This window comes from Syngnathus typhle, linkage group LG10 (genome assembly GCF_033458585.1).
Source record: "Syngnathus typhle isolate RoL2023-S1 ecotype Sweden linkage group LG10, RoL_Styp_1.0, whole genome shotgun sequence".
In the NCBI taxonomy this organism is placed as follows: Eukaryota; Metazoa; Chordata; class Actinopteri; order Syngnathiformes; family Syngnathidae; genus Syngnathus; species Syngnathus typhle.
This window is the reverse complement of record NC_083747.1, coordinates 3,735,115-3,759,228: the sequence shown is the minus strand read 5'-3', so window position 1 is coordinate 3,759,228 and position 24,114 is coordinate 3,735,115. Positions and strand designations below refer to the sequence as shown.

The window sequence follows — 24,114 nt, the reverse complement described above, 5'->3', positions numbered from 1 at the left end:
GTTCATTGCGCTAGTTTGATGGTTGCAAAATGCATACACCTGCTGTGCATATATATTGAAGTTCTACCACGATAGTTTTGCTTCCCAAGAATCTATTCCGTCTATACTCTCACAAGTAATATAACATTTCCTGGGGTCTTCCTCTGATGAAGCACTTCACACGCTAAGATGTGATGTAAAAGTCTAAAAATGCAAGAGGAGGAGAAGTCTGCAATTCTGAGCAAATGTTTCCCAGAGAAAGACTTCAGACGAACTCTGGAGAAGGATCTGACGCGCACGAGACTCTTCGGGGAGGTTTTGAGAGTTCACGGACAGGAGTCACGGTAATATGGAAGACACGGCAATGCAATTCTATTACTGGTGTAGCTTTTAATTGGAAGCATTGGTGGTTCAGTTCCTTTGAGAACGCCGGAAGAATAAAAGACAAAGTCAAATCTGAGAGCATAAATGTATAGACCTGAATAAAAACAATAGAACATTATAGTTGTAGGGTATACTGAAAACAAAAGTACAAGTAAAAATAGACTTTGATCTTGTCAACTAAATACTGTATGGCTCAATAGTGCAAGCTAGTATAAACCTCGCGGGATTTTTGTACCAAAAAATACATACGAAAAAAACTGGCGGGGCACTGCCCCACTTGCCCCTCCAACAAATTAGCCAGGAGCTCAATCTGTTATATGCCCGTTAATTCCAATCAACATCTATGTTAGAAGTGTTTTCTCCTCATCATGTTCCTTCCTCTCCCAGCCCCGTCGGATCCGAGTGACGCGCCGGTCCACGCAAGGCAGGAGGAGCAGCAGCTTTAGCCCCAGCACCACCGACGGTACCACCAGGCTGAGCATGAACCCTGGAGGTGTGTACCACTTGTACGTGGAGGCCCGCAAAAACCGGTCCCAGCCGTACAGGTAAGTGTGAAGGGTACACAGGAACAAAGTCACGTGGCCCAGCTTTGACTGGAAAACAAGAACATGGGTTAGCACACACAGAAGCAGATTTATGAGGTCAATGGGCTACGGTGTTAAACACCAACCTCTTAACCTTTGATTTCTTGTCTGTATATTTACTGTACATATAGTAGATACCTGAAATGGTAACACACACACACACACAATGTGCTTGTAGATCCAAGCCGTTGGATAAGATAAGCCGTTGCCTCTAAATTATATTTGATGAATACCATTAACATTTAAACTACGCTTCTAATTTGTGCTGGAGTAAAGAGAAAGGGTGTGGAATGTGAAGATGAGCTTCACATGACCCAGTTACATTTATGAATGCTAGTGAGGCGGATTATATTTTACATTGATCAAAGTTGGAAAAGGCCAAATAGCTCGGGATAAAAAATAAAAAAGCCTCAAAGTGTTGTTTTGGAATGCTAATGGAAGTTTTACTTTGTAAAACTAACTTGGGTTTTTAATTCAAATTCTTAGTTTACTGACAGAAGTCATTAGTATGGAGTACAAGTTTTGTCCTACAAGTTCTTGGAAGTTCAATAGTTTCTCTAATTTTCCACATCATGAGAACCTCAGCCCGAATAGCATGTATACTAATCGTATCAATATAGATGTGTTTTTTTTTAGCCGCGCTGTAAAATAACAAGCAAATTCAAACTGCCCCATTTTTAATTATGAATCATCAGGCTTGTTGTGGCTCGCAGTTTTCCAAGGTGCAGGTCCAAGCTGGCTCACGTAGCATTCCACTAAATTGTTCTACCCGACTCTATTTCATCCTCGGTGACTGCCAATTCTGTTGGCTGCAGAAAGATGTGAAGCATATTGTCTGCTTCATTTTTTATAATAAGTCACTGCAAATTTAAGTGGAGCAAGGCCTCTGTGGCACTTCATAAGGTAAGTGGTTTCCCTGAAAGGCCCGACTGTCTGTCGACCGATTAAACTTTTTCAAGTTTCAGGCAGAGAGCTTTTCATACAGAAATTGTGGCACAAAGTGGTTCATATAAAAAAAAGATACAAAAGCAAAGTGACAAAAATCAGTAAACCATCAGAAGAGAGCCATGATGGCAAGAGTAGATTACAATCCACTAATTATCAATTACTACTCTAAAGCATCAATAAATAAATATTAATAAGGTTGTAAAAATATATAAAATTCAAATAAATTATGAAATATTTCTAATTATTATTATAATATAATCTATTTATTATATTTCAAATTAAAAAAATCACAAATTGGAACCATATTAATTTGACACGTATTTCCATGAGTTTCATGAGTCAATGCGTGTCTAATGAAATGACACGCGTTAGCCTTTAAGACCTGTTTGATTCATGAGGAAAGCTCACGTTGGACTGGCAGACGCACAATATGAGATTATGTTGATACACACACACCCACCCACGCACACACACATGCAGGCACAAACAGTTGCATAACGAGAAGTCTGTTGGGGAGCTTGCTGAGCGAAGTAACAGCTTGAGTTTGGTCGGGAAAAATCCACAGACATATTCCTCCAGTTATGACTGCCAATGTTTAAGGTAAACAAGACGCAGGGATTTGGCCCGACGCTCGCACAGCACCAGTACACACACTGGACCTTTGTATTGAGAGTCAACAAACATTTAAATGCACACGCTAAGTGACTACCTGCACAAAGCTGAATTCTCTCCAGCTGAGCGCGTTGCTAACGGAAGGCAAGGATGTAATTCCCAGCAGAAGGTACAAGGCAAATCCCAGAATGCCTACGGAGTAGTAGGAGTCAGTCCGCCAGGCCACGGTTGTATCGAATTTAATCGTTTGGTTCTCCTTGATCTAAATGAGAAAAAGCACAAGCTGAGAAAAAAAAAAAAAAATCTGATGATGCTTCTCACAACCAGGCTTCAAAAATATATCTTACCTGTGTGATAACGTATTCCCATGTCTTGAATCTTACATAGTATCTGTAAATTTTCAAAAGGATGAATTATTTATTATTCCCACAAATAAGTGATATCTTGAAGTAGTATTGCACAACCAAAAGCTTTATAAAGATATTAGAGGAATTATTTATTTTAAACTCAAAAGTGTATTTAGGTAGTAGTCAGACACTTGATCATTTTAAACACTGGGCAGTAAACATTTAATTAAATGAATTAAGGCCATTTTAAAATAATCATTTAATAGTGAAAGAAAATCGATTTTTTGTGACTAATAATTGACTTATTTTATAGATTAGATGTCTTTTTTTAATCTATTTTTGCTAGTACATCTCACAGTTGTCAGGGCTTCATCGCTTACATAACATTTTTGATCAAATCTTTTTTTTCCCCAAAAAACTGTATAAGCAATTTAAGAATGAATTAGTAAAGTATTTGTTTTTATTAAAGTAAATTCTATATTGGAAAGATCGGGTCTCTGCAGTATCGCTATTTCAGTATTGATCCGCAAGTCACTAATTTGCAGTACACATTTTTTTCCATTGATATGATTACACAATATTACATAATTATCCAAAAAGCCTGAGTCATTATTTATAAATTTTCAGATTTTTTTTCTTTTATTTTTTGAGGACACTGTTAAATAGGGCCATCTGAAAGATATCATGATAATATTAAAGCACCTTATCGGGATGACCAGCGTGTAGAGCACGTGTAAAAAGGCGAAAGCGAGCGCCAACAGTCCCAGCTGTTTCCTACACAGCATCCAGCGGTCCAGCCAATTAGGGAAGCGCCTGAAAAACACATGTAGCTGTGGTCCAATTTTGGAAAAATAATCATTTCAATCCTGTCTTACTTGTACTTGGTTCCTCTGTAGAGCTGAAGAAAGGCAGCCATGACACCAGGCAGGTAGCACAACGCTAACATGATGAGCGACACAATTGGAAACACCTAAAGGATAAGCCATGCACACAACCACACATCAGTTTTGCACTCGAAAGATCCATCTAAAAAAAAAAAGTAGACCTTGTTGGCTAGTGACACCATGATTCTGAAGGAGATGTCTTTGCCCTGAACCACGTAAGCGTAAACAACATCTCTGATGAGCACGTAGAAGAAGAAAAAGGCGGTAAGGGCGACGGCAATTTGGAGTGGCAGCTTCCATTCGGGGAAGAGCTGAAGGGGGAAGTCCTCCAGTTCCTGGGCTGATGACAGAGACCCCCTGTCCAAAACTGTCAAGCCCATCTTGGTGGCCACCTCGGAGACAGCCTGCTTGGCCTCTGCGTCGTTGCCGCACAAGTAGACCTATGATGTCACAATTGACAATGATAATCAAAGAAAAAGAAAAAAAAAGATAAATTGATCAGAATAAAGCTTCTTCTAATAATGACTGGTAAAATATTAACTTTTAAATTTAATTTCAAAATCATGTTTTTCACATCATATGTTTTCGTAATTAAAGCAATAACATAAAATATAACTATAATATAATCTAAACTATAGTAATTGTAATATTCTTAAATTAAGAGTTAGGTTCAGCAACAGGTGGAATCCTTTTTTTTTGTTCTGAAATGTCCTAGCTATAAATTAAAAGCAGTAGAGAACAATTTAAGCGCTAGTCTTCTTCCACACTGTGTAAAGCTCAAATTAATAATGATGTCATTATTATATGAAAATAATTAGTACACAAGAAAATATTTGGAACATAGTTATTTTTTTCCTCGTAATTTGTTTTTTTGCTAGCTTTGTTCTTGTTGTTCCTAATGTGTGCTTTGTACAATAATATAATGTTTAATTATAATCTTGTTTCCTTTTCGAACCCAACATAAATTCATTTATACATCTTCAAGGATTTGTTGAAGAAAGCCAATTAATGAACAGCAATCGGCCAATGCTACTCCAAATATCCTAACAAACACACACACGCGTACGCACACATACACACGCGCATATGTGCTTTGCGCTCCTCTGGGAGAGTTCAAACGGATTAAAATGAAACAAAAATAAAATAGCCACATATGCTGCCGTTTTGCAGTACAGAGGGATAAAGCCAAACGTGTGATGGGATACTCAGATCCAAGAGTGACTTTGAGTTAATTGATTCAAGGATACATCAGACGTGGCTCTCGTCGAAAAAACACAAGGCCGACTCATCGAATTTGGCCGCCGTCGGGCGGAATCGGTTTGATCCCAGCTTCAAAATGAGTTAATAATATAATTTGGACTGAGATTCTTTCCATTATTTTTAACTTGTTGGTCAGCGCCCCACTGCGGGGAACACATCAGACATTTGCCAAAGGCTTGTAGCTCTGCAAAAAAAAAAATGACTGAATAAATCAATACGGTTAACATTTTAAAACGTCTAAAAAACGTAGAAGAATATTGATTCCTTTCACCTTGCTGTGAAAACTTAAGAAAAAAAAAAAATCACAATACCGCTTTGAACATTTCTGATTTTTTTTTTACCTGTCTACAAGCGTCGGCGGGCCCATTCTGAATAGCCCAAGCAGACAAGGTGTTGAAAGCTTTCACCACATGAGATCCAGGAAGTAGTCTGCAAAGTAAATATTGTTGATGATTGCGGAATGCATCAATAATTGTCGATGTGGCGCTCACTTCTGCAGATATGCAGCGTTGGCCTCCGGATACAGATTCTGCTCAGGGTTGTTGCTGACATCCACCAGCACCTGTGGACCAAAAGTGAGGGTGGAAATGAAGAAAATATGATGAGGTAACAACTATGAAGGAAAATAGCACGGAATCATGCTTGTTCTATCATTATTTATTTGTATTTTTTTATAATGAATTGAAATTAGTAAGGAAGGCCAACAAAACACCACAAATTAAATATCGCTTTTTTTATTTTTATTTATTTATTTTGGTATCAGTAACGATACCAGCCTTAATTCAAGGTATCGGTACTGGTGACGGCAGTCTGTACTGATATGAGTCATGTGACCATTTTATGATCAGGAACTAGAAATTTGAGATAACGAGAATAGAAACTTGCCATTATTGTCGTGTAAAAGAAAAAAAAAAAAACGTAATATTGGGATCCATACAGTAGGTCTTTCTTTAAAAAAATTCTGATACTGTTTTAGGAGAAAATTTTACGTATAAAAAAGGACTTGTGTAATCGGTACTTGGTATCGGTATCGTGACTACTCGAGAATTGAGCACTGTTATCAGTCTGAAAGAAAAACAAAAGTTATATTGAACGTCCTTAATCTTTTTAAACTCTTCTCTTTGAGTTTCAAAATATATCTTCAGAATTTTGATGGGAAAAATATGATTTTTGCCTTTACTTCAGCAGCTGTATTCACTAAAAGCCACTCACTATATTGAACGTCCTTAATCTTTTTATACTCTTCTCTTTGAGTTTCAAAATATATCTTCAGAATTTTGATGGGAAAAATATGATTTTTGCCTTTACTTCAGTAGTTGTATTCACTAAAAGCCTTTTGTAAAAGGGCATCCGACAGTTCAAGTGTACATAAATGTATTATTCTAAGAAGAAGAATGGATGTTTTCAAAAAATATAGTTTCTTCTGTAATAATGTTCCTCTTTTTAAAGCAGACGCACATGAGTCACGATAAATTACCTTCCCCTTCAGTTGTGAGGCGAGTTTCTCCATGAAGCCATAATGTTCCCTGTGTACACACACGAAGACCACGTTGGCCGAGTGGGCCGCGTCTGCATAGCTCATCACCTACAACACACACAATCAAGATCATCTCTGAAAAACTTCTTGTCCAGGTCACATGATCCAGAACTTCTGCAATGCCATGGTAAGCTAAAAAAATGGACTCATTTATTTTTCAGTTTATTTGATTACACGACATCAAATCTAAAATCTCACCTCATTTCTTTTTCGTGTTGATCTCAAAATACTATTTTATGTTTATAACATGCTTTTTGCATCAAAGTCACGTGTCTTTGTTTTCATGTGTAGGTGAGAAACTAAATCCTGCTGATATCAGTTCAATCAAAAGTTGTTTTTTTGTAACTCCTCTTCGGTTCAACAACCATTTGTCAACACCGGGATGAAAACAAAATACTCTTGAAGCAGGAGACACGCAGACAAACACTGGTTTCATCAGCGACCTTCAACTCGACTGATAAGGTTTCACTTTTATGTTTCTCCCCCCCCCGCCTACGAGACAGGGCATAATTTCAACTGACTTTTTTTTTTTAACTCCAGAACCAACACGGTGCTTACAGACCACATTACCTGAGCTCCTTGAGGCACGGGGCCACAGCCGTGAGGTCTGCGGCTCCCGTACGTGACCTTGTAGCCCGTCTGCAGCAGGCGCTGGCCCAGAGAGCGTCCCATGTCTCCCGTCCCAAAAACGCACAAGGGCTCTTGGTCGGAGGTGACCTCTGTTCTTCCTCCCAGAGGATGCATAGACATGCTCACTGGCTTGACCTCTTTTGACATTGACCCAGCGTGTATAAATTCCGATCAAGTCCGAGGTGAGCTTTTAAAGCAAAAATAAACACAATTATCCTCCAAAAAATCGTTTCTCCTCTGGGTGGATCCGATCTATCTGTGGTGTCTGTGAAAGTCTTCTACCACATCACACTGTTGACTTTTTCGTGAGGGAGTTTATGTATTTGTTTTTCTCCCCCCCCCCCTCCCATTTCAGGATGGGCTATGGGTAAAGTCTTTCCCAACTGAGAGGCAAAAAGGTGGGAGGTTTCAAACTGCTTCTGGGAAAACAAAAATCTTAGTTCCCTGTATTCTGGGATTTTTATATTTTGCGAAATCACAAAAAAAATTGATTTCCTTCCCATAAACTGTTCTTATCACTCTGTGGTTTTGAAATTGCCCCATATGGGCAACTCTCCGAAAGCGGGTCATCCTGACCGTTCGCAAACTAGTCTAACATGCATGCTAACTGGAATGCTCCCAACCCCCTCTTCTCGTCCAGTGAGCCCCGCCCCTCGCCCCCCCCACACACACACTCACACATAACACAACTACTTTACCACATGTAGGCAAAGGAAATAACACTTAAGAAGCAGAGGCCAAGCAAATCCTCCCTAAATTAATACTTTGCACTTAAAACCTCAAATTTGCAGGTTAATTAGAATTTTTATATTTGCCCCCCCCCCCTAATAGATGATGTTCTTACTCTCAACGCTGAATATGGCTTTTTTTTATTTCCCAAGCGGTTCAAAAGTGTTTTAGAGTTAAGGTGAAAGGCTGACCTTGTGACCTGTCCTACACTGTAATTACTCCCTCCGCTCTGCTGCCGCTTTAGCAAAGGTGTGCATTGGCGTGTGTGTGTGTGTGTGAGTGTGGATTAAAATTATTGCTGATGTGCTTTCCTGCACTGCAATTATCCTGAGACCTGAACAGCAATTAACTGGCTATTAAGCAAGAGAATTGTAGTCATATATTACACCTCCTGCACAAATAAATGGAAACAGCCAGAGGAAAAAAATAAAATGACCATGTATTGATATATTTTAAAATTGCTGGATCATAAAATTAAAAAAAAAAAACGATGCTACCGAATCTGCTGTATCAGTCCAAATATTCGTTAAAAATATTGAATAAAAAAAAGCAAAGTTCAAACGTTGCATCAGCCATTTAGAGCAAACAACACCAAAATGGAACATTATGCTGTGTTGTTGCCATGTAATTATCTCGTTGCTTTGTGGTTATTTTCCTAGACCAGCTTCTCACTTGATTGGTTCAAATTGTCTTGTTGTTGTACCCCCTCTCAAGTTAAGTTCAAAGATCAGTTCACCTCGAAATCATCCTCAAATGGCTTTCCGTTTAAAATGAAGTGATTGGAAAAAAAAAATGCGGTGACAACTTGATCATCCATCCGACTACACTGATCGTATTGCAAAAGGACATATGCATTAGCGCCGCACTTGTTACCATGGCAACGAGGTCATCAAATGACGTTCGGTAATATGCTGAAAAATGCTGTGAGGTGCAATGATGAAAAGTTCTCCATGATGCCAGGCCTAACAGGGCACATGCTCCTGAGATAAATGTGCTATCAAATACATGGAAAATTCTAGCAATTATTCATTGGAGAGCATAGGCAGAGCTTTTAAATATTCATAGACGACAATGAAATAATGTGCAGCAGAGTATGATTTGATGTCAAAAAGAAAGGGGGGGGGGGGGGTTGTGCTGCATTCCCGGTTAATCGTCAAGTCAGGAAATTCAGGCCTCAAACCATGAGAAATTCAACGTGGAATCTCAAAGGTCCAATAACATTCGCATTTGGGAACGGTTGTCTTGCATGAGGAATAATGGATGTGGAAATAAGCGATTCCAGAATCAAACTGGACATGGAGCATTTTTTTATAACCATGCTAGCACTGTATTAGAAAACATTGTAAATTTCATCTAACAGTGTAGTAATAAAAATAAAATAAAACTTTCATCTAACAGTCTCTCAAGTGTAGCAGATAAAATAAAATAAAAATAAAAACAAATTTAAAAAAAATACAAATAAAAATAACTGCTGTTCATGTTAACTTTTTGAGTATGAATGGCACCCAAATAAATAAATAAATAGATAAAGAAATGCATAAATAAATAAATAATTGGTGGATCTTAGCTGACACGCTGCAATTTCAAACTCTGAGCTTTTTTTTTTTCTTTTCTACAACTTCAAGGGGACACATAATGGAATATTGACATTTTAATTGCTTGGTGGCTCTCTCTGGAATGCAAGCCTGCCCGTCTAGCGTGAAATTCAACACCCAAGTAAATCTTTTTGTTGGCTGCCTATTCATAAGGCATCTGCCAGTAAGCCGTTCAGAATTTTCATGCAACGGCCGGGGAAGCACCATCATGTCAAAGTCCGCCAGAAATTGAGACAGGGTGGACATATAGTGAGGAATAGACTGCAACTTTTTCTACATGTATAGTAAAATGCTGTGTTGCTATTCTCTTTGCATTATTTACTAAAAATGTAGAGCTGGGATATGGACAGAAATGTGTATTCCAATATCTTTTTTTTTTTTTTTTACTAAAAACTAAATGTAATTAATTTCTCCGATGTTTTTTTCTCTGTTTATTCATAAAATATTTTATATAGACTCGTGATTCAAATTAAAAAAATATATTTAGAAAATTAAACGAACAAATATTTAATAAATATTACTGAAAATATTTGCTCATAGTATCCAAGTGTTTCTTTATTGCTCGGTTTTTCCAAATGCACCATCACAAACCTTGCATGCTTCTTACACTTTGTTACAGTGGATTAGTGGTTCTTCGGTGAGACCGAGCAGGAGCACCGCAGGGAGAAAACAAAGATAAAGCTGAGACAGAGCCCTAAGTGACACCTCTTGTGTCAACGCCCCTCCAGCTATCTTCTCAAGGTTGGATTTCACGTGCAAAATCTTTTTTACCCAAAGTAGGTGAATAAAACAGAACCTCTTTCCACACTTCGTTTGTTCTAAAAATGTTAATGTAGTGAGAGGGAGGGAAGTGGGGACTCTTCTTGTTGAGCGCTTTAAATGGATTACAAAAGAAAATAAAGTCCAGCTGGCAGCTTGGCAGCACATGATGTCCTCGACTTTGTTGGCTTTGGACAAGCTTTGAGAACAGTGTTGCAATCTGTGCTTTCCCGACAGGAAGGAGGCATGCTACTGTTCAATTTAACCCCCCACCCCTCTCCCCTCCACTTGCAGTATATCACCGTGATGCTTTTTAAGGCTTTACAGTGAGATCTTCTGACCGACGCCCACTACAACGCTATTCAATGAGGGGGCTGTAAAGTTAATGGGTCAGGTACAATCGATCCTTATAAGACACCTCCAGCCACACACACACAAACACACACACAGACACACAAATCGCAACTCTGACTGTAAAAGTGGAGCTTCGAGAAATTAGATTTCGGTCTTACATGGGTTCTGCTCCAAGCGGCTGTAAAACTGAAGCTATTAGAGCAGCACGTTAGATATTGATCTTTTTTTTTTCCAAATCTATTTCCATTACACAAATTTATTTATTTATTTATTTATTTATTTATTTATTTATTTATTTATTTATTTATTTATTTATTTATTTATTTATTTATTTATTTATTTATTTATTTATTTATTTATTTATTTATTTATTTATCCAAATTGGTGGATATTTATTTATTTATTTATTTATTTATTCATCCAAATTGATGCACGTTGGATATTGATCTCTTTTTTTACCAAATCTATTTCCATTACACAAATTTATTTATTCATTTATTTATTTATTCATCCAAATTGATGGATATTTCTTTATTTATTTATTTGTATCTTTATTTATTTATCGGGGTGGCTATGCTACTTGCACACACACACACGATGCAATAAATCTACAATAATAGTCACTGGGGTATTCTCTCTGCTCTGCAGGAACAATAACTTTTATCGGAGTCCAGTTGGGGACCTTATTTGCCTCTTTGTTCTTTAATTACGATCCAATTCTTCCATTAGACGGGATTTTACGGGATGCCACGCATGACGACAACCCCGCTTGAATTGTGCGACTTTTCTTCGAATTCTAAACACTAAATTCCAATGTCAAGGGCTTTTCAATCGAGGTTACGCCGCCGCACTTGTCCGCCGTGAACAGAAACTGTGGTGTTTCAGAAATGAGATAAAGCAAGCAGTAATGATCCTCATGAGGGTGGTAATGAGACTTAATGGGAGTTAATGGGGTTACACTGATCAGGAGAGTAGGGAGACCCCAGGTTAATACAGCTACTAACAGGACAGAGACAGAGAGGAGGCAAACACACACACACACACACATAGAGGCCCATAGCTGAGACTTCTTACTGATATTATTACAGTATGCAAAAAATAAAAAATCTGTTTCAGGAATTATCCATGAGCCTTTTTCGGGGATCCTCTCTTTTGATGTTCTTGTCTTAAACTACAGTTAGCCGTGCGAGTGAGCGTAGTGTGTTACTTTGTGTGTGTGTTTGAAAAGCACACTCAAGTATTGCGTGCTTAGCGACGCCTAATGAGATCATCGGGAGTTTTACCTGTGAGAGAGCCTTTGATGAAATATATTTTTGGGATAAGAAAGGGAAAACCGGAAGGTGGGTCATAGAGAGGTTGATAAGAGAGAGAAGGGAAGACTGGATCAGGGCATGTATATTGTCTATCACATGCACACACGATTGTGTGTGTGTTGTATAGAGGTGATGGATAGAGGTGACCTGCAGAAAATAAAGAAGCTTTATTGACGGGAGGCATCGCAGTGAAAAACAGGGAGCAACCCCACAAGTGACAGAGCAGACGGACGCATTCATTTTTAATGGAGAGGAAAAGTCAGCTTGAGCGACGGACAGTTACTTGAAAAGCGTGTTGCATTTAAATGCACTTTTTGCAATAGAATAGTGTTTGGATTATTCTTTGTTGAAACCAGACCTCACTCCTCCGTTTTAGATAGAAAAATAATGACACAACTTGAGGAATAAGTGGCTCTACTGTAGACTGTACACGACCTTCAGAAAATAAAATTATTATTCCGGGAAAATGTTTCAATTGAAAGACTAGAACAGCCAAAATTTATTTTGGGGTGCATCTGAGTAACTATAAAAGGGTGTGCCGAATCTGGTTTAAGTTTAAATGCTAGTTACAGAAGGGTGTGCGCACTTTTGCAACCACATCATTTCAGATGCTAATTTTTATTTTCCCTATCACAATGATTTTTTACATTTATTTTCTTTCAATTGAGTTGTATTTATGTTCTCATGCTGCTTTTTCCAGACAATTCCATTGACAAAAACATGTTGTGCAATTGTGGAGAAGGTGTGAGGGGCCATTAACAACAATCAGTAGTTCCTCACAGAAGAATCCTCTTGTTCGGTTCCCAGCAGGATCTAACACTGTTTGTCTGACCACCGCCTGGCTAGGATTTTATTTCAGAGCTGATGTGACCATAAAGCTGAACAAGAGCGATGTTTTCTCCTCTTTCTTGCTGTCTCGCTCTTATCGCTATTTCTCTCTCCAGATTGGGGCGCTTTCATCCAATTCCCACAAGCGAGGAGACGCACAACACTGGGAGGGAGAAAGGCACAAAGGCAAGTTAGACAACTACACACACACACGCGAATAGGTGGAAGAAGTGATACACACACTCACGCACACACACACTGTTGTGTATATACAGACACAGAGGGCCTTATTTCCAGATGCTGTCAGCGGGAGGGCTGGAGCTGGAGGAAGCACAGGATGAATTCTCCTCTGCCTCATTCCATCAAAGTGCCGTGACACCCCTATTTACCGCCTCCATCCATCTCCGCAATGACTGTCTACAACCTCGGTCTGCGAGTGTGTGAGGGCGAGGGGGGGGGCGCCCTTTTGCTGCTCAAACACGGCGGGCTTAAGGAAGAATATCTGTGTTTAACTCGAATCACTTCCGCCAAGTCCCATCAGACAAAGTGAGGAAGTTACTCGACTCAAGTTTAAGCTGGTGTTGGAGCTCAACTTCAGCATGAAAGTCTTTTTCCATTGATTCCCCATTAGATGGCCGCTTTTTTTTTTTTTTTTCGTTTCTCATACTGCAGGACTTTGCACTGGCTGGCTTTTCTTCCCAGCGTTTTTCATCTCTGTCCAATTCCCCGACCTCATTTTGTCTCGGAGAGGAATAGTTGATTTGGCACACACGCTGCCTCTCTTACACCGCTGTCCTTCTGCACCCCGAAGGCTGCGGTCATGCATTTTCTGCTTCAAATTATTACTTTTTTTTTTTTTTTTTGGGTGTTTATCACCGGCCACCTCTGATCCATGACTGGAGGAATAGAAGTGAATGGAATAAAATGGATATTAGGAGCAGAGGCCTGCTTAGTGGAGCTTGGCAGGACTTCTCAAACAATTGTGCTGTTTTTTTTTTTTTGTTTTTTTTCAACCATAACTTTAGTTGAATTTACATGAAATAAAACTATCGGGCACAATGTTACAGCCTTGCAAGTGCGATGAGATCCAATACAAGATTATTTTAATTTTTAATATCAAGCCGATATTAAAAACCTGAATTCATTCAATATTAACTATCCCCGACCCTAACCCTAGGCCACAGGTGTCAAACCCAAGGCCCGGGATCCTTGGGTCATAATTGCCCTCCCAAAGAAGCTATGACTACAATGCGGCCTGTGAAAAAAATGAGTTTGACACCCCATAAATGGAATTAGCAGGCTGTTAACATGACTTTTTTTTTTTTTTTTTTTTCCATTCAATTCCACTGCCTACTTAATTATGTCTCATGCCACGAAGAGGCAGGATGCTTGTTCAAATTGCTCAGCCGGGTGAGAAAACGACAAGCTGCATCCGAAGCACCGACGACTTACATAACAACAGTATGTTCCACTTTGTCCAAATGTTATTTAATATCTTTTCAAATATGACCGCTGCATATGTTTCATAGCAGAATAGTCTAAGCTGCTTTTTATTCCCTGCACCAAGTAAATCTTGTGATTCCAAACTAGAAACAGCAACCATACTAAAATGTCCAAACCTTCAACTTCACTCCCAGCCAAATGAATGTGGCACCAACAAACATTTTCCCCCCCTCAATGCTCGAGACTAACATTTATCTTCTACAATAATAAAAAAAAAAAGCCAAGAATTCCCATAGGCCAAGATGAAGTTGTGCTCCCACTAAATCTGTGAAGCTTGCTTGCAGCAACACCAGAAAGAAAAAAAAACACACTCAATAAAAGTTTAGATGACTAGCCTCTTAAAAACGTCCAAATGGAATGGACTTGCTTGAAATTTGCAATTTAATCACATTGATTTGCAGAAATGAGCTGGTTGAAGTTTTAACTGGATTTTCTTTTCTCCTCTGACTTGGGTTTGTTGGCTTATTTCATCATAAATTCAGTTTGAGGCAAATCAGTACTGCTTAAGCAGCAATCGTCGTCTTATGTTGTGACGGAATATACGGCTGTCGTCCCTGTGCGTTTGTTTTTGGGTTCACATTGTTGAAAAACTAACATGGATTTTATTTTCGACCCAAAAGAGGCAATCTGCCACATCAAAAAACACTTACTGAATATTTTTTGGACCAAAAATGCTTAAAGGGTTTGCCCCGCATAATGTTCAGGGCTGATTAGCCATTTTCAGAAGCGATAATTAGCCTATGCGATGTCAAGACTTCTCAGTGGCTCCGCACAGAACATTTAGTCTGACGTCTATTAAACGGCATTAAATGGTCTCGAAGTGCTTCTTAGTTATGCCGCTTGAACATAACAATTCATGTTAAAAAATGCAACATGGAGAGAAAAATGGAGGATTGTCTGCGGTAAGCTATGAGACCAGTTTGGAAGATGAAATATTAATAAATCAATTTAAAATAGAGGAAATGATTGTCCCTTGAGATTTCTTTGAAAAATTATGAGAGAATGATGACCATGGGAAATTGCTTGCTGCCATTCCCTGTTCTATGGTTATCATCACATTTTTCCTCTTAATCATTACAACACTAAAATTTCACATGATGTCATACATGCTGACTATAATTTTCCACAAAATTGCCGTTTGTACTTGCCGAAGAAATGCGGTTGCGTGCGTTTGAAAAAGCATGTGAGGATAATTTAATTACGGAGCCGATAAAGAAGGTTGCCGGGGTTAATATCCCTGCATGCACTCTGCTCTTCCCTGGACTCGCTAATTACTTTCAACACATTAGGAACTTTATTGACTGTGTGGCCTTTTAAGGCATTATGTTTCCTCTCCCTCTCTTTCTTCATCCATCCTTTCCCGGATGTCTTTAATTGAAAGCTGTGTAGTAAATATAATGAGATTTTGTATCTTAATACTCTTCATCAGTGGAGACAACTTGATGAAATTTGATTGACAGGTGATTAACTCCTCTTAACCCGTAAGAATCCTTCGTCTCGTTCACGATAATGGCGGCGCTCGGGTTTCGGTTGATGTGTCAAGTTCTCGAGAAAGAGCTTCTAACATTTTGTTCAGGGGGGTGGGGGATGAAAAAGAAATGGCGCCTCACCACTTTCCATTTTCACTCATCTGGACCTCGGAATAAGGATGGAGGAACGAAAAGAGTTATTAAAAAGTCTTCACCTTCCTCCCGGGACTGCTAAAGAGGAATTATATGCAACTAAGTGCGCTGTTAGGAGTTACTTCACATTTCTGTCACTATAAATCCACATTCTTTCGCAGTGATCGCAGCAGGAGAAAATATTTTCTGGGTTGCACCCCGCCTCTCCCTCCTCTGGTATATTGCTGGGGGATTTTCATTAAAGGCTTTAGGACAAAAGAAAATGAAAATAGATGGTGAGGCAGCATAGATGGGATGGGAGGAAAGAAGTGAGTGAAAATGTGAAGATATGTTCGCAGATCCATGATTGTGTCCGCAAACGCATCACAATCACCTTAATTAAAGCGTATGTCCGATTATAAAATGTCCAGTCTAATCACTTTGCACTATGCGTAATGGAGGGTGGCTGGGGGCTAACAAATGTACTACAATAGCGTCACGCCGCTAATGAGAAATGAAGAAGCTTAACTGTTCACATGCAGACCATCATGTCTGCTCAATGGGTGGACACCAAGATGTCATTAGTGAGGCTTAGAGGGGGGACTCGTGATTGCTTTCTTCTTGAGTCTATTTGCAACTAGCCCCATCTAGCGCTCAATGGAGGCACTGCGACAATAAAGACAATGAAGGAGAGTCGTCAAAAGATATTTTTGGAATGTGGGAAGAAGCCATTTGTTCTGAGACGTCACATAGGGAAGCCAAAACCCAGAATGGAACTGTGAGTTCAATATATGACAATTAGTTGAAATGCTTTCAAATCCTAGATACAATTACAATTAAATGTTTTTTTTTTTTCTGTAAAAATCAGCTTCACCAGACAAATAATTATTGTGCTGTGATGTTAGTTATGCTTTTTCAGTGAAAATTGATCCACTTATCTTAGATTTGGTAACAACATAATTATTTGTCTATACATGTAATTTATAGTTAAACCAGATATGCATTTATGTGATTTAAGTCAAATGGATTTTTTTTTTTTTTTACCTTTGCACCAATACTCACATTAAGGTTAAGTCATGCTGCGCACACTTGAGATGGGCAGCACCGTGCTGTGATGACTTCATTAGGAATTCGATGTCTAGAAGGTCTCGGAGGGCAAGCCAGAACATATGAATATGCTAACAACCTTCAACTGGCGGCATTCTAACAGCTGGAAACAAGACTTCTCTGATGTTGGAAAGTACAGTGCCCTGAAGGCAACATGATTTCATTATTTTATAATACCTATGATGGTTTTTGACAGAATTTCAAATCGACTTGATATTTTTCATATTAAATATCCATGAAGGTTCAATTTTTAAAATCTAATGTTGCTTATTTGAGGAAGAAATTGCAAAACTTAAAAAAAATATTTACTTGATTAGATTAGAAGCACCAAATTGTGGCAGGATTTTTTTTTACCTTTCTGGATCTGGATTTCACATCTTACAGATGTTTTAGTATCCGGGCCCAAAAAAATCTTAGCACCTTAAATGGGCATGACTCCTAGTGATGATGTCATGAAGTGTCATGTCCCTATCAATGCGGGGGCAGGCAGTGGGTGTGTTTTCCCAGGCCACAAAAGACACACTCAAGGCAGATGTCCACAACTTGACAAACAGCCATGTGAAGTTATGCACAGTTTACAGGAAGGTGTTTCAACCAGATCAACAGCTCGAGGGCAAATTTGCATACCAGCAGAATTTAAGGAGGACCGACATTAGACTGAAAGCCTGGCTGGACTTGAAACTTGAGGCAGCTGCTTTTTGGAATATTTGCATTAGAAACAGCTGCATCAAGGCAGCAGCACAAAAGAATTCTTTTTCACCAGTAGGAAGTCTGTTTGTGGACCAACTGAACATTTCCTGTGTTGGCAAGATGGGGAAGTCAGGTAAGAACCAAACCTCGCCAAACTCTGCAAAGACGTAAATCAAATTACTTGTTTGCTTTTGGAGTCAATGCTGACTGTGAGGCAGCACTGGCATTACTGCATGAATGTGCCCATTGTGTTGGAGTAGCATTGAAAAGAGCAGTGAGTGATGGCACCACACTTTGGCGACAATCACTGGTAATCTCCGTCTGGCCTTTAAACGACCACACTTGAGCTCCGGTATGGATTGTGCAATAACATTTATTGAACTCGGTGCTCAATAGTTGTGTCTCCGTTTTGCCAGGGCTGATGTCTGACATTCCCTGCTGTCTCTCCTTGATGTGTCTCTCAGCCTCCAAGCAATTTGCAGAGGAGGTGCTGCAGTGCCATAACGACTACAGGAAGAAGCACCAAGCTCCCGCACTCAAATTGAGCAGCAAGCTGAGCAGAGAGGCTGCACGGTGCGTCCAAACGGTTACACGCAACGGGAAAAGTGTCAAACTAATTTGGAACTATCGACATATGCAATACCAACAAACTCTTGTGAAATATCCTTTGTATCTCTGAAGTTTGTGTTGTAACTATGGAGATTCAAAAAAAAAAACAGAGCAGACTGGTGATTCATCTGCATTATATCTTTGCAGAAACCACCACATCCTGCTCAAGCGACATCCAGAACCATATAAATAACTTTTAATGATAGGCACTTTTATGGAACAAGGACTAGATTGTCACGCTCAACACATAATTGAGTCCAGGTTGCAAAATAAAACGTTTGTAGAATGGGATGCAATCATAAATAACAAAATAAGAAAAGATGAACAATGTGATATAGAGCAGTGGTCCCCAACCACCGGGCTGCGGACCGGTACCGGTCCGTGGGTCACTTGGTACCAGGCTGCCAAGCCACACAAGAAAAAAAAACAATTTCATTGACGATCAATTAATTCAGGTTGGGACTTAAGATGCTCCATAAAACATTGCTACAATGTCACATGCTTCAATCCTGGGCTCCATAGTGTAGTGGTTAGTGCTCTGGTCTTTCACCTCAGTGACCTGAGTTCAAGTCCCAGTGTAACCTAAAATATTTTTTCATGGAAACATTTGCAACACAGTTGCTCTTGTGCTGATCCATAAAAAAGGTTGGGGACCACTGATCTATACTAGTCTTGTGAGCTGCTCCATAAAACCATACCTTGGTACAATTTCACATGTTGCAGGACAGGGCTCCATAGTGTAGTGGTTAATTCTCTGGCCTCAAACACCAGCAACGTGAGTTCAAATCCCCATGGTCAAACTTAGGTCAAGTTATTTTATTAGGAATAATTTGCAACACAGTTTCTCGTGTGCTGATCCATACACCTCCCGAAGGTTTAGGCCTTGGGTGAGGGCTAGAGGTAGGGTTGGGGTTAGGGTTAGAGTTTTATCTAGGGTTAGGGTTACGGTTAGTGTTGGGCCTAGGGTTAGGGTTGGATCCAGGGTTAGGGTTGGGCCTAGGGTTAGGGTTGGATCTAGGGTTAGGCCAGGGTTAGGGCCGAGGGTTAGGTTGGGCCTAGGGTCAGGGTTGGGGCTAGGGTTAGGGTCAGGCCTGGGGTTAGGGTTGGGGTCAGGGTTGAGTTGGGTCGGGTCGGGTGGGGTGGGGTGGGGTCGGGTTGGGTTGGGTCGGGCCTAGGGTTGGGGTTAGGGTTAGGGTTGGGGTTGGAGTTAGGGTTAGGGTTGGGCACAGGGTTAGGGTTGGGCCTAGGGTTAGGGTTAGGCTTGGGCCTAGGGTTGGCGTTAGGGTTAGGGTTGGGCCTAGGGTTAGGGTTAGGGTTAGGGTTAGGGTTGGGCCTAGGGTTAGGATTAAGGTTAGGGTTACTACTTTGTGAGCTCCTCCATAAAACCATACCTTGGTACTATTTCATACAGTAACAGCCAGAGCTCTATGGTGTAGTGGTTAGTGCTCTGGACTCTCACCGCAGCAATCTGAGTTCAAATCCTAATGGCACCTAAAATATTTTATCTTGGGAAAATTTGCAACACAGTTACTCGTGTGCTGATACATAAAAAAGGTTGGGGACCACTGATCTGTACTTTTGTGAGGTGCTCTATGAAACCATACCTTGGTACAATTTCGCATGTTATACGACAGGGCTTCATAGTGTAGTGGTTAATGTTCTGGCCTCAAACACCAGTGACTTGAGTTCAAATCCCCATGGGACCTAAAATGTTTTATCATGGAAAGATTTGCAACACAGTTGCTCATGTGCTGATCCACAAAACCTTTGATGATTTTTCCCTAATGAACTGGCCTGTTATTAGTTACACCTAAAAATGGCGGTGTACCTAATAGAGTGTCCGAGTGATGTCACAGAACAACCAGCCAATCAGAAAGTGGGGGTGGCACCGCCATTTTTAGGTGTACCTAATAACAGGCCAGTTCATTAGCGAAAAATCATGGCCAAAGCTTAAGTGAAAGTGAAAAGTGCCACACCCGCCCTCACCCCCACTTTTTGATTGGCTGTTTGATCTATGACGTCACTTGGACAGTCTATTAGGTACACCGCCATTTTCAAGTGTACCTAATAACAGGCCAATTCATTAGGGAAAAAATCATGGCCAACGCTTAAGTGAAAGTGAAAAGTGCCACACCCGCCCTCACCCCCACTTTCTGATTGGCTGTTTGATCTATGACGTCACTTGGACACTCCATTAGGTACACCGCCATTTTTAGGTGTACCTAATAACAGGCCAGTTCATTAGGGAAAAATCATGGCCAAAGCTTAAGTGAAAGTGAAAAGTGCCACACCCGCCCTCACCCCCACTTTTTGATTGGCTGTTTGATCTATGACGTCACTTGGACAGTCTATTAGGTACACCGCCATTTTCAAGTGTACCTAATAACAGGCCAATTCATTAGGGAAAAAATCATGGCCAACGCTTAAGTGAAAGTGAAAAGTGCCACACCCGCCCTCACCCCCACTTTCTGATTGGCTGTTTGATCTATGACGTCACTTGGACACTCCATTAGGTACACCGCCATTTTTAGGTGTACCTAATAACAGGCCAGTTCATTAGGGAAAAATCATGGCCAAAGCTTAAGTGAAAGTGAAAAGTGCCACACCCGCCCTCACCCCCACTTTTTGATTGGCTGTTTGATCTATGACGTCACTTGGACAGTCTATTAGGTACACCGCCATTTTCAAGTGTACCTAATAACAGGCCAGTTCATTAGGGAAAAATCATGGCCAACGCTTAAGTGAAAGTGAAAAGTGCCACACCCGCCCTCACCCCCACTTTCTGATTGGCTGTTTGATCTATGACGTCACTTGGACACTCCATTAGGTACACCACCATTTTTAGGTGTACCTAATAACAGGCCAGTTCATTAGGGAAAAAATCATGGCCAAAGCTTAAGTGAAAGTGAAAAGTGCCACACCCGCCCTCACCCCCACTTTTTGATTGGCTGTTTGATCTATGACGTCACTTGGACAGTCTATTAGGTACACCGCCATTTTCAAGTGTACCTAATAACAGGCCAGTTGATTAGGGAAAAATCATGGCCAACGCTTAAGTGAAAGTGAAAAGTGCCACACCTGCCCTCACCCCCACTTTCTGATTGGCTGTTTGATCTGTGACGTCACACAGACTATATATGCATTTTTTGTACGTGTCAAGAATGTGTAGTTGACTACTTGCTCTTTATTTTGGGGGACACCAACACGTTACACAATGTAAAACACATACATATTGTTATATAAAGCAGTTAACCAAATGTCAGATTTTTGTTTTCATGCCCAAAAAAATAAAAACAAGGAATAAAACACCAGACAAGTTTTAACAGATTTTAATGTTTCTTAAAATAATAAAAGTACATTTCAAACCAGCAATCTAATGTGAAATTGCAGTAGATATATTGGATAACCCCAACCCTAACCCAAGCCCCAATCTTAACCTTAACCCTAGGCCCAACCCTAACTTGTTTTGCTTGTTGTGTCGAGTGTTTCAATAGTTTCAAGATATTATTGGCTGTCTTTGTTCTTCTTTAGTTAAGCTCAGAGTTTGACTAGCACTTTTGTTTAATAATTTCAAGGTATGCTCAATTGTCTTTGTCCTTCTCCAGTTATGCTGAGAGTTTGGCTAGCACACGCATCCTAAAACACAGCGAGGAGTCAAGTAGGGGGAGCTGTGGCGAGAACCTGGCGTGGGCTTCCTATGACCAATCAGGTACATTAAATATGAGCTAATATGATGTAACCAAACAAGGTCTCGCTAATTCCTGCTGATGAATCAGAAGCGGCCTTCCAATATTTCCTGTCATCCGTTTGCAACTGTTGAGCGTGACAACATTTGAAGCACATTCTTCTATTGAGAACCTTGAATCCTTTTTCTTCTCTTCCATTTTGGATCTTAGAACGCGTGATTCAGTGCCGGAAAAATGCGTCAGTGTGAGTCATAAAGTATCTCCATTGGACGGGGGTGACCAAAAGTGCAGCATTGTAAATAAAAATGTCGCCCGTAGGGATTTGTGCTGATCAAAAAAGGATTCCATGACAATGCTGTCATTGTGATTACGGTGTGTGACAGACGAGTGATTTGATGGCGCCTAAATTGAGGTTACTCTGCGTGCAGGAAAGGACGTGGCCGACCGCTGGTACAATGAAGTGAAACAGTACAACTTCAGTTCTCCTGGATTCTCCTCCGGCACCGGTGAGGAGCGCATCCATCATTCTTAACAAAACCAAAGGCGCCAATTTACATACTGATGTCTAAGTCGATTTTTTTTTTTTATTTGCAACCTTTCATTTTACCTATAAATTTCTCATCCATTAGCCGAGGCACGCGTGAGGTTGTTGTCATGCTGATGTCACGCCTCAATTAGCATCTGCCTCAGACAGTCAATAGTTTTAGATAAATCACATTCCTAGCCTTTGTGTCAGTTTCAGTGTGGCGCAATTGTCCCGGGTGTTGTTTTTTTTTTGTAGACTTTGGCTTACATGACTTGACTGCAGTTGATTTGACGCTCCTGGTATGTCAATTCATGCTCAAGTAATGGGGGGAAGGATAAACCAAGACAGACCAAGGTTAGGATTCCTATGTGTGTAAATATTTGAAAGAACTTCCATTTGCTTTATAGTTGAAGTAAAAGGCTTGGTCCTGTCAACAACAAAGTTGGTCAGAGTTACTCTTACATTCAAATGGTCAAGTGAGCTTTAATTAAAAAAAAAAAAAAAAAAAAAGAGGAACTTTGGCCCATTCATTTCTGTTGGGAAATCTGAGTATGTCGACATATTGTAAGAACACAGTCTCGTGACATTCTCTTCAAAGGCAATCTAAAATGAGGCAAAAAATGAAGAGACTTCGTTCAAGGCTCAACTGTCAGTGTCATTAAATATGTTTAATACAGGTTTTACTCAAGTGTAAAAAGGTAAAGAAAATTTAAAACTATTTTTTAATTAAATATATATTTTTTTAATTTTAAGATATAAAACAATAGTATATTGTAGTTTCAAATTGTATTGGCAGCAGTCATGGATCAATTGCGTCCTCTGCTGGTTGCTACCCTTTAATAAAACCCACCAGGCATACATTTTTCTCATCCTGCAAAACTTCTCATATAAAATAGAATACAAAAAAAGAAAATAAGGAATATCAAATAGTTTTCTGTAAGTATGAATAGCATTAAACTTTGTGTGTGAATTGATTTCTCTTACCTTCCACCAATAGGCCATTTCACCGCAATGGTTTGGAAGAACAGCAAGACACTGGGCGTGGGGAAGGCCATTGCATCAGATGGTTCTTCCTTCGTGGTGGCCAGATACTTTCCAGCTGGCAATATCACCAACCAAGGGCACTTTGACTGCAACGTCCTACCCGCTAAGGCTCCAGGCTCGCCCTCCTAAAGACACCAGGGACTCCACTTAAGCCCAAAGTATCAGTGAGTTCTCAGGGGAACACCACTTATTGCCTTGTAGTGCCAACCTGCGTTGGAATTACTGTAAGGAACCACTTCCTCCTTGGAAAAGGATTTATAAATGGTACAGTGATGGAAGAGATGCTACTGTTTGCTAACACACAGGCACCCCATGTGCTCTGTATTTGGGAACAAATTAATGGTCGGAAGCGATCCGTGTTTAACTTCCAGCCGCGATTCAACCTGTTTTATATTTTTTACATTTTTTCTCATATCGGCTGAGAATCTTGTGTGTGTCTGTTTACTAGTATTATATAATTAAAGTGAAACATTGTCAGTTTGTTGTAATTTGTCAATTAAATTTAACCAGAAAACTATCATTGGCTTTGCCTGGTTTAGACCATATTGTTTGATTTGCATGTGAAATATTATTTTTAAACATGTCGACAAAGGACACAAAAAGCC

General features: G+C 39.9%; 2 protein-coding genes across 11 annotated transcripts; one reads left to right on the top strand and one right to left on the bottom strand.

The window, feature by feature from the left end:
• Positions 1-349: 349 nt before the first annotated feature.
• On the bottom strand, positions 350-7,406 carry LOC133160397 (metalloreductase STEAP4-like). Its single transcript, XM_061287999.1, has 10 exons — positions 7,106-7,406; positions 6,476-6,583; positions 5,490-5,560; positions 5,340-5,427; positions 3,900-4,178; positions 3,730-3,824; positions 3,557-3,667; positions 2,855-2,897; positions 2,605-2,769; positions 350-956 (listed from the first exon to the last, which is right to left on the bottom strand). Exons 1-10 carry the CDS (start codon positions 7,310-7,312, stop codon positions 705-707), a joined length of 1,419 nt encoding a protein of 472 aa, XP_061143983.1. The 5' UTR covers positions 7,313-7,406; the 3' UTR covers positions 350-704.
• Positions 6,520-24,026, top strand: glipr2l (GLI pathogenesis-related 2, like). Of its 10 annotated transcripts, none has more exons than XM_061288003.1 (7): positions 6,524-6,663; positions 6,918-6,997; positions 12,860-12,929; positions 18,109-18,217; positions 21,859-21,962; positions 22,368-22,445; positions 23,463-24,026. In XM_061288003.1, exons 1-7 carry the CDS (start codon positions 6,636-6,638, stop codon positions 23,636-23,638), a joined length of 645 nt encoding a protein of 214 aa, XP_061143987.1. In that variant the 5' UTR covers positions 6,524-6,635; the 3' UTR covers positions 23,639-24,026. The 10 variants fall into 10 exon arrangements, with proteins under 10 accessions (XP_061143991.1, XP_061143988.1, XP_061143987.1 ...); XM_061288002.1 differs by having other exon boundaries at positions 18,061-18,217; XM_061288007.1 differs by lacking the exon at positions 6,918-6,997 and having other exon boundaries at positions 6,520-6,662.
• Positions 24,027-24,114: the final 88 nt, after the last annotated feature.

Bases quoted from the DNA above. Each gene is read 5' to 3' on its own strand.
- glipr2l (XM_061288002.1), top strand. From the start codon at position 6,636: ATGATCCAGAACTTCTGCAATGCCATGG. The intron at 6,664-6,917 runs TAAGCTAAAAAA...GTCAACACCGGG, and splicing joins GAACTTCTGCAATGCCATGG to ATGAAAACAAAATACTCTTG. The intron at 6,998-12,859 runs GTTTCACTTTTA...TTCTCTCTCCAG, and splicing joins CCTTCAACTCGACTGATAAG to ATTGGGGCGCTTTCATCCAA.
- LOC133160397 (XM_061287999.1), bottom strand. From the start codon at position 7,312: ATGTCAAAAGAGGTCAAGCCAGTGAGCATGTCTATGCATCCTCTGGGA. The intron at 2,898-3,556 runs GTGCTTTAATAT...GAAAATTTACAG, and splicing joins ACGCTGGTCATCCCGATAAG to ATACTATGTAAGATTCAAGA. The intron at 957-2,604 runs GTAGTCACTTAG...CTTGTTTTCCAG, and splicing joins GAGAATTCAGCTTTGTGCAG to TCAAAGCTGGGCCACGTGAC.